This window comes from Zosterops lateralis (assembly GCF_965231275.1).
Source record: "Zosterops lateralis genome assembly, chromosome: 6".
NCBI lineage: Eukaryota > Metazoa > Chordata > Aves > Passeriformes > Zosteropidae > Zosterops > Zosterops lateralis.
This window is the reverse complement of record NC_139761.1, coordinates 26,905,388-26,918,587: the sequence shown is the minus strand read 5'-3', so window position 1 is coordinate 26,918,587 and position 13,200 is coordinate 26,905,388. Positions and strand designations below refer to the sequence as shown.

General features: G+C 36.7%; 1 protein-coding gene across 8 annotated transcripts in view; it reads right to left on the bottom strand.

Moving 5' to 3' along the window:
* Positions 1–13,200, bottom strand: part of HECTD1 (HECT domain E3 ubiquitin protein ligase 1) — a 55,256-nt gene that overhangs the window by 1,828 nt on the left and 40,228 nt on the right. For 7 of the 8 annotated variants that reach the window (XM_083862828.1, XM_083862835.1, XM_083862832.1 and 4 more), the window contains 13 exons: positions 11,258–11,414; positions 10,191–10,413; positions 7,641–7,695; positions 7,214–7,396; positions 6,669–6,879; positions 6,497–6,582; positions 5,494–5,621; positions 3,595–3,796; positions 3,312–3,449; positions 2,447–3,054; positions 1,194–1,272; positions 989–1,082; positions 527–677 (listed from right to left, as the gene is read on the bottom strand). In XM_083862828.1, coding sequence (XP_083718954.1) covers positions 527–677; positions 989–1,082; positions 1,194–1,272; positions 2,447–3,054; positions 3,312–3,449; positions 3,595–3,796; positions 5,494–5,621; positions 6,497–6,582; positions 6,669–6,879; positions 7,214–7,396; positions 7,641–7,695; positions 10,191–10,413; positions 11,258–11,414 — 2,315 coding nt within the window. The remainder of the gene's footprint in view (positions 1–526; positions 678–988; positions 1,083–1,193; positions 1,273–2,446; positions 3,055–3,311; positions 3,450–3,594; positions 3,797–5,493; positions 5,622–6,496; positions 6,583–6,668; positions 6,880–7,213; positions 7,397–7,640; positions 7,696–10,190; positions 10,414–11,257; positions 11,415–13,200) is intronic. The other variant, XM_083862834.1, reaches the window with a different exon arrangement.

Here is a 13,200-nt window from a genome sequence, read left to right as displayed (position 1 = left end):
GAAGTAATTTGCATGTTATTGCTACCAAACATGACAAGTAGCACAAACAAATCCCAAACCCAACAAACCTGAAAACATCAAGACCACCTTCTGATAGTCAACCACCAGTAAGTATATTTGTCCTCTGCATAGGACACTTTCTTTTTTAACCTCAAGAGAAAGGAGTAAGAAATATAGGCAAAGTAACAACTGTACATGGCCAGAAAATAGTTGTAACTGCTATCAAACATGAGAATAAAAACTCTAAAATCTGTTTTTAGTAATCTGTATTAGCTGCCATAACGTTTTCACTAGTAACTTTTATTTGAATAATGTTTTATCTTCTCTCATCAAAAAACTACCAAGTACCTTCTAACCTATCTGTTGTAACACAGGGTTATTTCATGCAGTTTTAGACAATCGCCTGCTCTTCAGTAACCACCAGCTTCATCCAATTTGGCATCTTCATCTAATGAACATTCTGGACATTCTATCACTTAATATTTTCTTTTAGCTACTATTTTAAAATCACTCAGAATAAAAGTACCTATCTCTTGTATATCCCAGTTTGGGTTCGGTGTAATTGATGATATCCTCAGCTGCCCAAGAAGGTGATTGATTTCCACAAAGAATCATCTGAACCTCTTCATGGCTGAAGGAACTCAGCTTCTCCATTGGAAAGACTCTGTTGAAGCCATCTTTAATTTATACAAGATACAGTTATAAATGTGAGTCCAAATGATGCTTATAAAATAATGTCAGCATTTAAATTGTATTTTAGTCAAACTAGAATCAATCAATAGTTTCTTAATTAAGATAAACGGAACATCTTCACAATTAAAACCAGCATAATTAATGCAAAGGTATTCTGAAATTAGTATCTTACCTATTGCATTCTTAAGTAAAAAGTTTATTTTTGAAAGCCATTCTATGCCACCACTTTAAACCAGCATGCCTTAAACACCATTATTCCACCTAACTGCATATATGTTGTTATATTTACAATTACCTCTGAAGGCCTCCATTTGTTTCTGTATACCAGTATGCATGCAGAAGTCAAACATGAGATCTACATACTCCTCTGCATTATCCATTGTTACAGTCTGCAAAGACAGTAGGTAAATACTATAAGAATTCACTGTTCATTGAAGTTATTGTTGAGACAATAAAAATTTAACTGCTGGTTAAATTGTAAAGGAAAGTTATTTCCTTACCTCATCTTCACCACCTGGTTTGAGATCCACAGCTGTAAATCCATATACTTTGGATGAAGGGCAAAACTGAAAATTTAAACTTCAAAATACAAAGCAGTTAATAATTGAAAACAAGTCTGCTACTGCTTTTGTAAACACAGCAGATTTACAACCTATCACACCCAAAAGCACCTCACTGGATTTCAAACCACTGGATCACTTTGAACCACTATACATATACAAAGGCATAGAACTACAAACAGTAACGGACTACACAGATAATATGTATTTCAAACATATGGTATGCAAATTCATAGTCTCACTCTCTATTTATTTGGATTTGATAACCACTGAAAATGTCATAAATTTGATACCTTTAAGCTATCAGCTTCAAAACTACTTGAACCATTTTAGTTCACAAATTCAGAAAAATAGTCTCCATTAAATTCCAGCAATAACAATTACAGAGCCACTTAACCTAATAGGCATTTAGACCCTTGAATAGTGCTACTTGCTTTCTGTCTGTAACAAGCCAGGCTAAATTCTGCAAGTCCTTTGAGGATATAAAGCTATAATGGATCATTGACAGAAGGGCTACAAAGATGAGGAAGAGTCTAGAGCCACACAAGTGGCTGAGGTCACTTGGTCTGGACAAGAGGAGACTGAGGGCCTTCAGTCTGTGATTCCAAGGCCATAAGTAATCACTGAACTCTGACACTACACAATTTTTGTAACACAACATTGTAACAAATAACCCATAATATTAATGGTAGAAAAATTGTTGTTTCAAAGGAAATATTTAAAACTAGGGAGGATGACATCCTGACTTGAGTTTACACAATCTTGGGTTTACATCTTTTACAGTTGCTAAAAGTCAACACGTGCTCTATTTAACACGGATTCAATCACTGCACTAGGAACAGAATCTGAAATATCAGTCTGTCCTCTTTAAAAGGCTCCCAAAAAACTTGATAAATTTCAAGTTACCATAGCAAATTACTGAATCACCCTGTTTTTAAAGCTGTGATTTTACAAGTATTTATGTTTCCGAGTCATACATCAACTGCAACATAGCCACATTTAAGATCAGGAAACTGAGCAAGTGAGAAAAGAAAATCCTCAAACCAAGGAAAAAGAACATGGCTGCATCTTTATGGATTCCCCCTTGCAATGATGCTATTTAAAACTAAGAAATCTTTATTTGTAATTGTGCATTGGCTTCTGTCTCTAACACAACACCCTTTTCCTATCTAAAAATAAATACAAAAACTTACCCCAAATCCTCTATGCTAAGAGGAGGCCCCGAACCTGATGGATTCTTCAGCATTAATTCCTGCAGTTTTGTGTTCTTTTCATCTTCTGACAGATTTTTGTTGCTTAAAATTTGACGTCTTTTAATTGCAAGGTCCTTAATTTCTTTTAGAAACCTAGCTCTATGTGGGTTTACTAATTCAAAGTCTTCCCATGTCAAAATTCCATTAAACCAGGCCGGAGGCTTAGGCTTTGGTGGATCAAGAATAAATTCTGATTTGGAGTCTTCTTCCAGACTTCCTACTGACAAGGAATCATGTCCTTCTTCTGTAGAAGCCTCTGACTGACTTTCAGTACAGTGCAAGTCTCTGTCACCCCGTGATTCATATATCAACTTACTCATGTTACTTTTAATGTCCCCCATACACATGAGTTTAAAAAAAGGCTTAGAAATGGGTAAATCCACAAGTCTATTGTCCTGAATGCATTTAGCCAAGAAAATTCCAAGGAAATGAAAGAGTTTGGTTATTCTTTCAAGTTCATCACTATCTTGTGGGAATGGTGCTGTAAACAGTCCACATGATCTCTGTACATAGTAGCCAGGTGGTTTCAATCCACCACCAATATCAACCTGATTTAAGAGATAGACAAAAAAAGCAGACATGGTTAAAGATGGATTTAATTACATATCTGCACTGTCTAACTTCTTATATTCTGCTGCTCTGTTAAAAATAGAAGAGTTAAAAAAACAAACTCTGGACCAGAGTGGTCATTCTGGACCATGATGACTAGCTGCTGTATGAACATGTCTTTTTCCTTCCTGGTGTCTAGTTCATTTTTCATTTTTATTACACAAGTACTCAGTTTAAAATACAAATTGAAATATACCTGACGGGACTCATCATCTGGAAAATCATCATCACAAAGCCAAGCTCCCAAATCTGTCCTCTGAAATTCTGCTGCCACCAATGCGTAAAATTCCAAGGTTGGACCCAGGCCTGTTCCTTCCTCCCCTAAAAACTCAACCTAGAAAAAACATAAAGAAAGTTAATAGTAAAAGAAAGTCCTAGTGAAATGTTCAGCGTTGGTTATGGAACGGGATATTCAATATCCTGTCCAGTACATTAGAAATAGCTATCTAACCTCGCTCTGCTAGGCAGATATGCTTTACCTCTAGAACAGATTTTCTGTCTGCATGAATCTGCATGACATTTTCTGCCCATTCCATCAAGGATTCACCTCGCGGAACTTTCACTCTCTCATGTTTGAGGCGCCCAACTCTGAATTCCCCTGGATCATCACGTCGCACTGTGCTCGTGGTCCTTGTCCGTTCAACAGTGGCTTCACGTCTGTTCTGCAGCCATACAATTGCTCTGGAGAAAAAACCAAACACCACTTGTTTAAAACTTCCATGTCTTCCAGCAAGAAAACTTGAAAGTAGTCATCAATAAAGTGACTTGTTAAGTACTAACTGCTCCCTAATTTTTTTAGGTATAAACCAAATGAAATTATTTATCAGCCTGAAATGTCCCAAAATATGGGCTACTTCATATTTTATGAAGTCAGAAAACTAAATAATTTTTAATATAACTGCCAGCTTGATGATAACACCAATGAAAACATACAGTTCTTAATCTGAATTCCTATAGTTTCCACATTACAATGGGAAGAACAAAAGGTAGCATTTACTGTTCAACTTTTAATCACAGATGCTCAAAACTGTTTACAGACATATATTACACCTTTTATTATATACTGTAAGGCAGTTGGACATCACCCCATTGATACCGACCAAGCTTTGCAAATTTATTTACTTACACACTCCTTAGAAAAACACAGAACCATAGTTCAAGTGCAATCATAGACAAATAGACCCATATCAGTGAAGAATAGCTGCCTTTTATAACAGTACTAATACAAAGTCAATTTCCAAATTTCTGTATGTATTATCATCTGTGCAGCAGTAAACTATCTATAAAGCTACCATCTGTTGATTGTTTTGCAAATAGAGCCAAGTGTCATGACAGACACAGAGTGTAGACACTCAGTGCATACAGAATACATGAGTTTTAAGAAATACTTCCAGCATTTTAAGAGCTTAAAGCTCTTTACTTACAAAGTAAATAATGTGCAATGTTTACTGAGGGATTTCTTTAAAATGCAGCTTCTCTAAAAATTACCTTCTACCAAAACAAGACAAAAAAGACCCTAACACACGGACCATTTTTCTGTGAAAGTTAAAATTTTTACACAATAAAAAGATTTAAACTGATGTGTTGCAAAATAATACCTTTTCTTCTTTTCAAATACCTCATTTTATACTCTTCATGAGGCACTTCTACTACATACAAGACAAAACAGTGATTTTGGCAACTCTCTCTCTACTCTTTAATTTGGAAAACAAAGTGTAGCAACAGCTAAAAAAACCCTCAGAAACTAATTCTTCCTTCTCATTACAAAAAGTACACCAGCAAAAAGGTTTACACTGTCTACATGTTCTCAAGGTTATGACTGCTGCAATCAAAATATTAATGATTCTGAGGTAACAAAGAACTCTAGAGGATACCCTTAAATGCTTTAAAGTCTGGTTTTGTCCCAGTTTCCTTATGCAGCATATAGTAACTTCCAAAACAGCATCTTTTTCTTTTTTTTTTTTTTTCTGTTTTGTTAAAACATTAATAAATTAAAAATAAATTAACCAAAACGATCACCAGTTGCTGGAGCTACAAAAATGTATGTGTTTCCAAAAAACTTTTAGTTCATTTGATTCTCCAAATGTTTTCTATTTTGTAGTCCTTTCTGCAATGAACTGCAACCTAGACAAATTGGTCAATAGGATAACCTAGTTATAAGTACACGAGCAAGTCTTCAGTAGAAGCCGAAAAATTAAATTCCTCGTCATTCTGAGCTTTTTCATCTTCTTCCTTCTATTATCCAAAATTATTCAGACTTGGCAAGAAATATTCGTCTCATTATGATTAAAGTCCAAAAAAAATCAGCAATTTAGAAACTATTATATGTAAAAAGTGAGAAGGAAGCAGTCATACTTTAAATTTTTTTTGTTTTTTACCTTGATGCTCCAAATGCTGTACATGTGAAGTACAACTGTCTTGTTTCAAACGGAATTAAGAAAGGACACTTGCTTGTTAGTTGCTCACACCAGTCTGGCAAAGCTCCACTTGCTAGTGCCAAGGGTTCCTGTAGTTTGGTGCAAGGAATAAAAAAGCCACCGGTGTTAGTAATGTTTGACTTAGGTGGTCCCAACAAGTTTGTAACTAAGCACATACACACACAGTAAACACACCCAAATACAGAATTTTTATCTGTGCTTGAATGAGTTTCTTTCTTCTCAGCACCTGAGATTATTGCAGTCTCTTCTGAAATACAATTATAATAAACTATACTACAGAAATTATTACTACAAGGATGTTCATGGTGCCAGAACAGTCTTTGAAAGAATGCGAAAAATTGAAACTTTTTTCAAACAAATAATTAGGACAATGTTACTGTAAAAAAACCCCCTCAAACCTCAAAAAGCACACAAGGGCTAATTAAGTTGAAAATCTTCTTTAATCTTTGTTAAAGAAAATCTAGTTCTGCTGAAGAACTTCATCCTAAAGTTTTCCTTTTAATGTATAACGTGGTACCAATAGGATGTTTTCTAAATGCTATTTTTGACAGCTTTATGTAGGATGTGTGACGAATAAAATGTCTGTGAACCCTAACAATCGTCTTTTTTACATTGTCATCAGGCAGACTTATGCACATTAAATTGTAACATCTATGTCTGGTACAGAAAAAAGGTTGTTATTATTATTATTATTCACAACCAAAACACATCGAGTCAAAAGATTTTGTATGCTTTGTAAAAAAACAAACTGGATGGTTTTATTCAGACTAGCCTGCTCTTACAGAATTTGCTCATTCAAAATATAAGGAAGAAAATATGCATGAAACAATTCAAAAATTACAAAAACCCAATAAAATCAAACAGTCAAGGTAAGGAAGAGAATAACAGAGTCCTAAAAATGATACTACATATATACATTGTGTATAATGTATTAGTGTGATACCTCAATCTGTTGCAGAATCTTTGTAGTAATTTTTTTGCTTGTGAATTCATCTGGTGGGAAGTTAAACTGAGGATGCTCATCTCCTTCTGAAAATAATCAAGAGAAAAGTTTTCCTTTTTTTTTTTTTTTTCCACTGAAATATTTAAGAAGCTCTGCAAAATAACTAAATTACCTTCTTGAGAAGTCCGTGCTGTGTAAGGGTCACTGGCAACTATATACAAAATTCTAAGTAACTGCAGAACATCTTCTACTCCACAGGAGTTCTGTCCACTGCCAGCTTTGGCCTGGGGTTGTTCCTTGGCCAAACTAAGGATATCAGAATTTTGAAGAGTAGAAATGGCCCCTTGACTCAATCCAGATTTTGATCCATGTTCACAAAAATCCTGTTAAGAATGAAAACTGCTTGTGTTGCTGTCCTTAGGACTGTATTCCAAGTTGATTTGAAAAAAATCAAAGCAGTTACTGTGCTCAAACTTAACACTTAATCAAACTGTGCATGGTGCAAATCACGATTCAAATGCATTTTTACACAACTACATTTAACAGAAGATATTAAAATAAAAAGGCAAGAGCAGCAAAACCTAAACTTGAAACTGTCTTTTGAACATTCAACTTCCCTATAAATACCATGGCTCTCCCTCCACAAGAATCTTTAAAGCTGCAAAACAAAGCACACAGCCATTCATAATAAAAAAAAGTTTGGATGCAGACATATACCTTGTATGCAGCTATGAGCTGGGAACAATTTCTGTTTTTCCTAATACTTTTATTAGTGCCGGTTAATTTCCAGTGGCGCAGGAAAGCTGAGTCTGCATTCTTCTGCAGGTAGGTTATCAAGTCATTCTTTGGTAATTCATCAGTGCCAAGGTACTGCTCCACATGCTCTACTGACCAGCAACCCTACAACAGGAACCACCAAATGTTGGTTTTTCCTGATTGTAAAGTCTTCAAGATTTCACATGCAATATATAATGTCTTTTTTTTAAAGGAGCATGCATTTACAAATATACTCACTAATACTCTTTCAGTAATTGAAAACTGTTAGTTCTTTTTAATGTAGCATTTCAGAAACTGCAACAATATTTCTTTTGCTTTTATTGAAAGAGCCATAAAACACAAAGGCACAGAAGTAAGTAGGTCTTACCATTTTTCCACTTTCCTTCTCTTTATCAGAATCCTTCATTTCTCTGTACATGATTCTAGACATCAAAACAATGAGTTAATATTTCACACTCACAGCACATCCTCAAAATTCAGAGGTTATACATTGACTTGTTAGGTATCAGTGACATTTAGATAATGTGATATAAAATAGCAACAGCAGCTGCTCTTTGCTGCACAGAACATCTGACATATCCTGATGCAACAAAGTTCTTAAGCTTTATTTTCATGATGTTAGTATTGATCTTGCAAAGTATTTAATTGTTTCCTTAAGTGAGACTTGAGTAATCAAACAAGCTTCATTGTGCCAACTTCCTAGACCAACTTTAGATTTTTCACTACACGTGCACCACTCTTTAAAATTGTGAAGTCCTAGGGAGGCTTGCTATGCATTAACTTAGAAGATATGCACATTTACAACTATTTCTCATGTTTTCTAACTAGAAAACAGTTTGTTACAGCATGCGATTTTTGACAGAAGGCAACTCAGAAAATATGTGCAGCACATTAAGCACTGATGAAATCTGAACTACAGTTAAAAATACTGCACCACTCCTTACTGCAGTTGTTGCTTTCATACACATTATTCTAGCATGACAGAAGTTACATTTGGGTAGTAAATGGAAAACATTCCCCATCATATAGTCTTACAATTTCTGTCTATTACTATAAAGCTAGTAAGGTCAATTTAACATTGAGAGACTAGCTGAGGTAGGAAGGGCCCTCAAATATCATGTTTAAATAGAATTTCCTGTATTTTAGTTTGACTCCTTTTTTCTTCTTGTCCTTTCACGTCTCACAAAGTCCAGTCTGGCTTCCCTATGTCCTCCATTAGGTATTCATATACATTAGTAAGAGCCCACAGGTCTTTTTTCCTCCAGGCTAGACAGATCCAGACCTCTCAGACTCTTCCTTGTATGACAGAAGCAATCAGCCTTTTAACCATCCTAGCAGCCCCTTGCTAAACTCACTCCAGTGTCCATATCTCTGGTACTGAGGAGCCCTGAACTGGGACACAGCACTGCAGGTGTATCTCACCAGTGCTGAGCAGATGGGGATGATCACCTCACTGAACCTTCCTAATGCAGCCCAGGATGCTGCTGATCTTCTTTGCTACTGGGGTCCATTGCTGGCTCATGTTTAACTTCATGTCCACTCAGACTCTCGGAGCCTTTTTCACCAACCTCCTTTGCAGCCAGCTGGCCCCCGGCCTGAACCAGCACATGCAGAGTTACTTTTCCCCAGCTGATAGACTCTACATCTTCCTTTGTGAAATGTCATGCAGCTCTTGTCTCCCCATTTCTTCACCATCATAGTCTCTTAGAATGGCAGCACAACCATCTGGTCCAACAGTGACTCCTCCCCAGTTTTGTTTTGCCTGGAAGCTGAGGGTCTGCTCTGTCCCATCATACAGTCCCCTAATGTAGATGTTTTAACAGTCCTGGACTCATTATCAAGCCCTGGGTACACCAGCTGGCCTTTACACCAAGGACCACAACCATCTGAGCCCAGCAGTTCTGGGATTTTTCAGACACTATCTAGTCCATGCTTTCTAACTTTGTCAGTGAGAGAGAAAGCGTTGAAAGCCTTCCTAAAGTTGAGGAAAATAACATCTGCTGCTTTCTTCTGATTCACTGAGCTAGGCATACAGTAGAAGGCTATAAGGCTGGTTAAGTGTGATTTTCTCTTCATGAATCTATGCCACCTACTTCTAATCACCTTCTGATCCTTCATTGTTTGAAAATGGTTTCCAGGACTATCTCCATCACCCTTCCAGGGATAAAAGAGGGACCAGTTCATAGTTCCCTAGACCTTTCCTGCCTTTGTGGGAGCCAGGAATGACACTTCTATTTCTCTGGTCCTCAGAACTATCTCCCAGTCCTCATGACCTTCCAAATGTAATAGAGAATGGCCAGCTCCCATGGGTACATTGCATTGGGCCCAATGTACTCGTATGTCAAGGAAGTGTTCATTAACCTTTTGCCATTCACATATCACCAGATTCAACTCCAGATGTGCTCTGGCTTTCCTAATGCTCTGCCTTCAAGTTTGGGCAACAAGGATTCCTCCTAGATCACCTGACCCTTCTTCCACCCCTTGCATGCTTCCCTTTCATGCTTTTTTGTTCATCCATACACATCTCCTACTGACTCTGCCTGACTTCCTACATATCAGGATGGACTGTTCTTGAGTCTGGAGAAAGTGATCCTTGAAAATAAAAATTAAAAAAAAAAAAAAAAAAAAAAAAAAAAAAAAAAAAAAATAAAAAATCAATCAACTCTCCTGGACTTCTCTTTTTGCCAGGAGTATAACCCCGTGGGATTTTTCCAAGCAGATCCTTCAAGACTATGATTTTTTTCCTTTGTTTTGCAGGCAGAGCAGTAGTTTTAAAACCACTAATAACATCCTGACATAAACATCAAAAGATCTAATTCTAGCATTGCTTATTACAGAGGAGGAGTTTAAAAATTAATATCCTTTTCCTAATCAGTCACAGAGTTCTCTACACAGAATAATGAACTGATAAGCTTACGTGTATGTTGGCTCCCAAATACGTCTAAGTTTGTCAGACTTCACACTGCCATTACAGGAAAGCTGTAACAATTTCTGTACATAATAAAAGATGGTGGATCGAAAGTTTGTTAGGGGCAGTTCTACTTCTCGAGTTGTTCCAAGACCCGAAACTTTCAAGGTGAGTGCTAAACGTGGCGAAGGCATGCACTCAACCTCTTCCAAGAGTTCTGAATGAGGTGTACCTGCAAAAAGCGTTTGAGAACCCTTAATACAGAATATATAATGCATAACAAGGTGGCTTAAATGTCAATAACATGGTTCAATAAAGAAATGTAATGACTTTGGCACACATGCCAAAGAGACGATATGGAGTTCTAACTATGAACTAAATTATGACTGAACCATTTCTTTATGGGAGTAAAATTATCAGGAATTTCTGAAATCCCTACTGATCCCTATATCTTGGTAATATCTTAGATACTATCACAGCACATCCATTCTCTTTTCCTACATAGTACCTTCCTTTCAGTTCTTTAAAATAAGCAGTAGCTTATTTCCACATATGCTAAAACCTACTTATTCCTCTCTGTAAGGAACACAGAGTACATCCACAGTGCTGAACAAGAATGAACTAAGGAGCGAGATCAGGTGTTGTGCTGCTAACCCTATACACTACTCCATCACTTCATTACCTTGCCCCTGCCTCAGCTTTGCACTGTTTCAGCACACCCTATCCAATCAAATCTACTCTGGGTAGCTTGAACACAGTTAAGTCCCTGCAGGTCGAACCAGGCGTCTTTATCACATCTTTAACATATCAAGAGATTTTATTATTAATCATGGTAAGAGATGATCCTAGTTAAATTCCTAAATTTGCCTATTTTACACAGCACTATTTACTTTTCCTTCAATAATGCTTAGATCTGCAGAGGTAGATGAAATTCTCATTCAAACAGAGAAAAGCCACACAGCCACAAGAGCATATTGTACTGATTAATAGTGATAGCATCCCCAGATCCAGTGGGCCCTTAATAGCGAATCTCCATCCTAAAGCCAGATTAAGCAACACATATTTTGTCAGCATACCTGGTGGAGGGATTTCTAAGTCAGTTGTCTGTTGCACATTAGTACGACCAGGTCTTGGGTCAAAAGCAGGAACCAAAGCAGAAAACTGCCTTTTCAATACGTAATCATCATCCCACGTTCTTCTACGGCCTCCTTTGGTTTCATACTCCTCCTCTTCCTAAAAAAAAGCCCAAAATTCCCAGTTGCTTTTTTGATTTTGCTAAAGAGAATAATTTGATTAAAAAATTGAGAGTTCACGAATTGAGAGTTCAGTCTCAAACTAAACGGCAACTTTACTCAGCTCTGGTAAGGCTGCATCTGGAGTGCTGTATCAGTCAGGAGAAACATGAAGCTCCTGGAGAGGCTTCACAGAGGCTACAAATATGACTAAGGGACTGGAGCATCTCTCTTATGAGGAAAGCCTGGGGGAGCTGGGCCTGTTCACCCTTAATAAGAGGCAAATGAGAGGGGACCTCATCAATGTCTGTTAGTATCTGATGAGACAGTGTCAACAAGATGGATCCAGGCTCTTCGCAGTGGCACCAGCAATAGGACAAGAGACAGAAACTGACTCACAGGAAGTTCCACCTGAACACGAAGAAGAACTTTACTGTGTTATTTAACACACACTGAGACAGGCTGTGTGTCAACCTGGAGATATTCAAGAACCATCAAGACTGTGTCATGTGCTCTAGGACAACCCTGATTGAGCAGGGGGGCTGGACCAGATGACCCACTGTGCTTCTTGTCAACCTTACCAATTCTGTCATTTCATTATGTCTCCATTATGTTATTTTTCTCTATAAAATCAATTTAAAATAAATCAAAACTGGCACAGGTGTATTTATAGTTTCTGGAAAGAATTAAACTTTCCATGAAGCACCAGAACACAGGAAAATACAGAGTACTGTAGACCAGCAAATGATGTAGATATTTTGTGTATTCCACAAACTTCGCAATACCAGAGGTTTAAATATATTCAATGACATCAAAATAAACATATTTATTTTCCTGACAACAAGAAGCACTTTTTTCCAAAGTGTATACATATATTGGATATATAATGTATACACATTTTATCCAGTGATTAAATCAAGTATCAAAATACAATTATTTTGGTGAGGGAAAAAAAATCTAATTTTCAATAAACTTTAACAAGTATTAATTGGTTATGAATTTTCTGCAACAAGCTTTTAATCTGTACAACTTCTCATTGAGAAGAATTGCATGCTATAACAGAGGGAAGAGTACTGGAACCCAAGAATGGAAAATTTTCTTTTCTTCTTGCTAAGTAATCTAAAGCAAAGTCTATTTTAGCTATTTCTGCTACTTCCCATGAACAACAACAGTAACTCCATTTAATCATTTTTTTAAACTGGCCAACATTCTACAGACTGATGTTACTGTTTGCACTGCAGATCCACTTAATTTGCACTGGCTTGTTTTTTTTTTCCTAACTTTGTATCTTTGTGCAGAAGGTGAAACAAGAAGGTATTTAGTCATGGACCTAAGTTTCTATTAAAACCATAAACACAGTAAGTTAAAATGCTAAATATTTTAGTTCAAATGAAAAAAATATTTGCATATTAATTACAAGATTAAGTTCCTATAATTCCATAAAAAATATTTATATTTACTCTGTAAAACATTATATTAGCATTAGTGAAGCCTTCTATTTTTCTTCTTAGATCCTGCAATATGCATTCTGATCACTTCAGCGATGGTAGAAGACCAAGCACTATTCATACCAGTAAAGAACAACCAAATGAAAAGCCAGAACTCCTGATAGTGTAGGCAAGAACCACATGAACTATCACACCAGGTTTTGTCTAGCCCCCATCCCATTGGTTTTTTTGTCAAGTTTTGGGGATGTTCTTGAGAAGAGAGAAATCTCTGCAAATGCTTGCCTTCATACAGGCCTACAGTTAAACACAGCCCAGAACTGGATCACTACAAAATGCAGC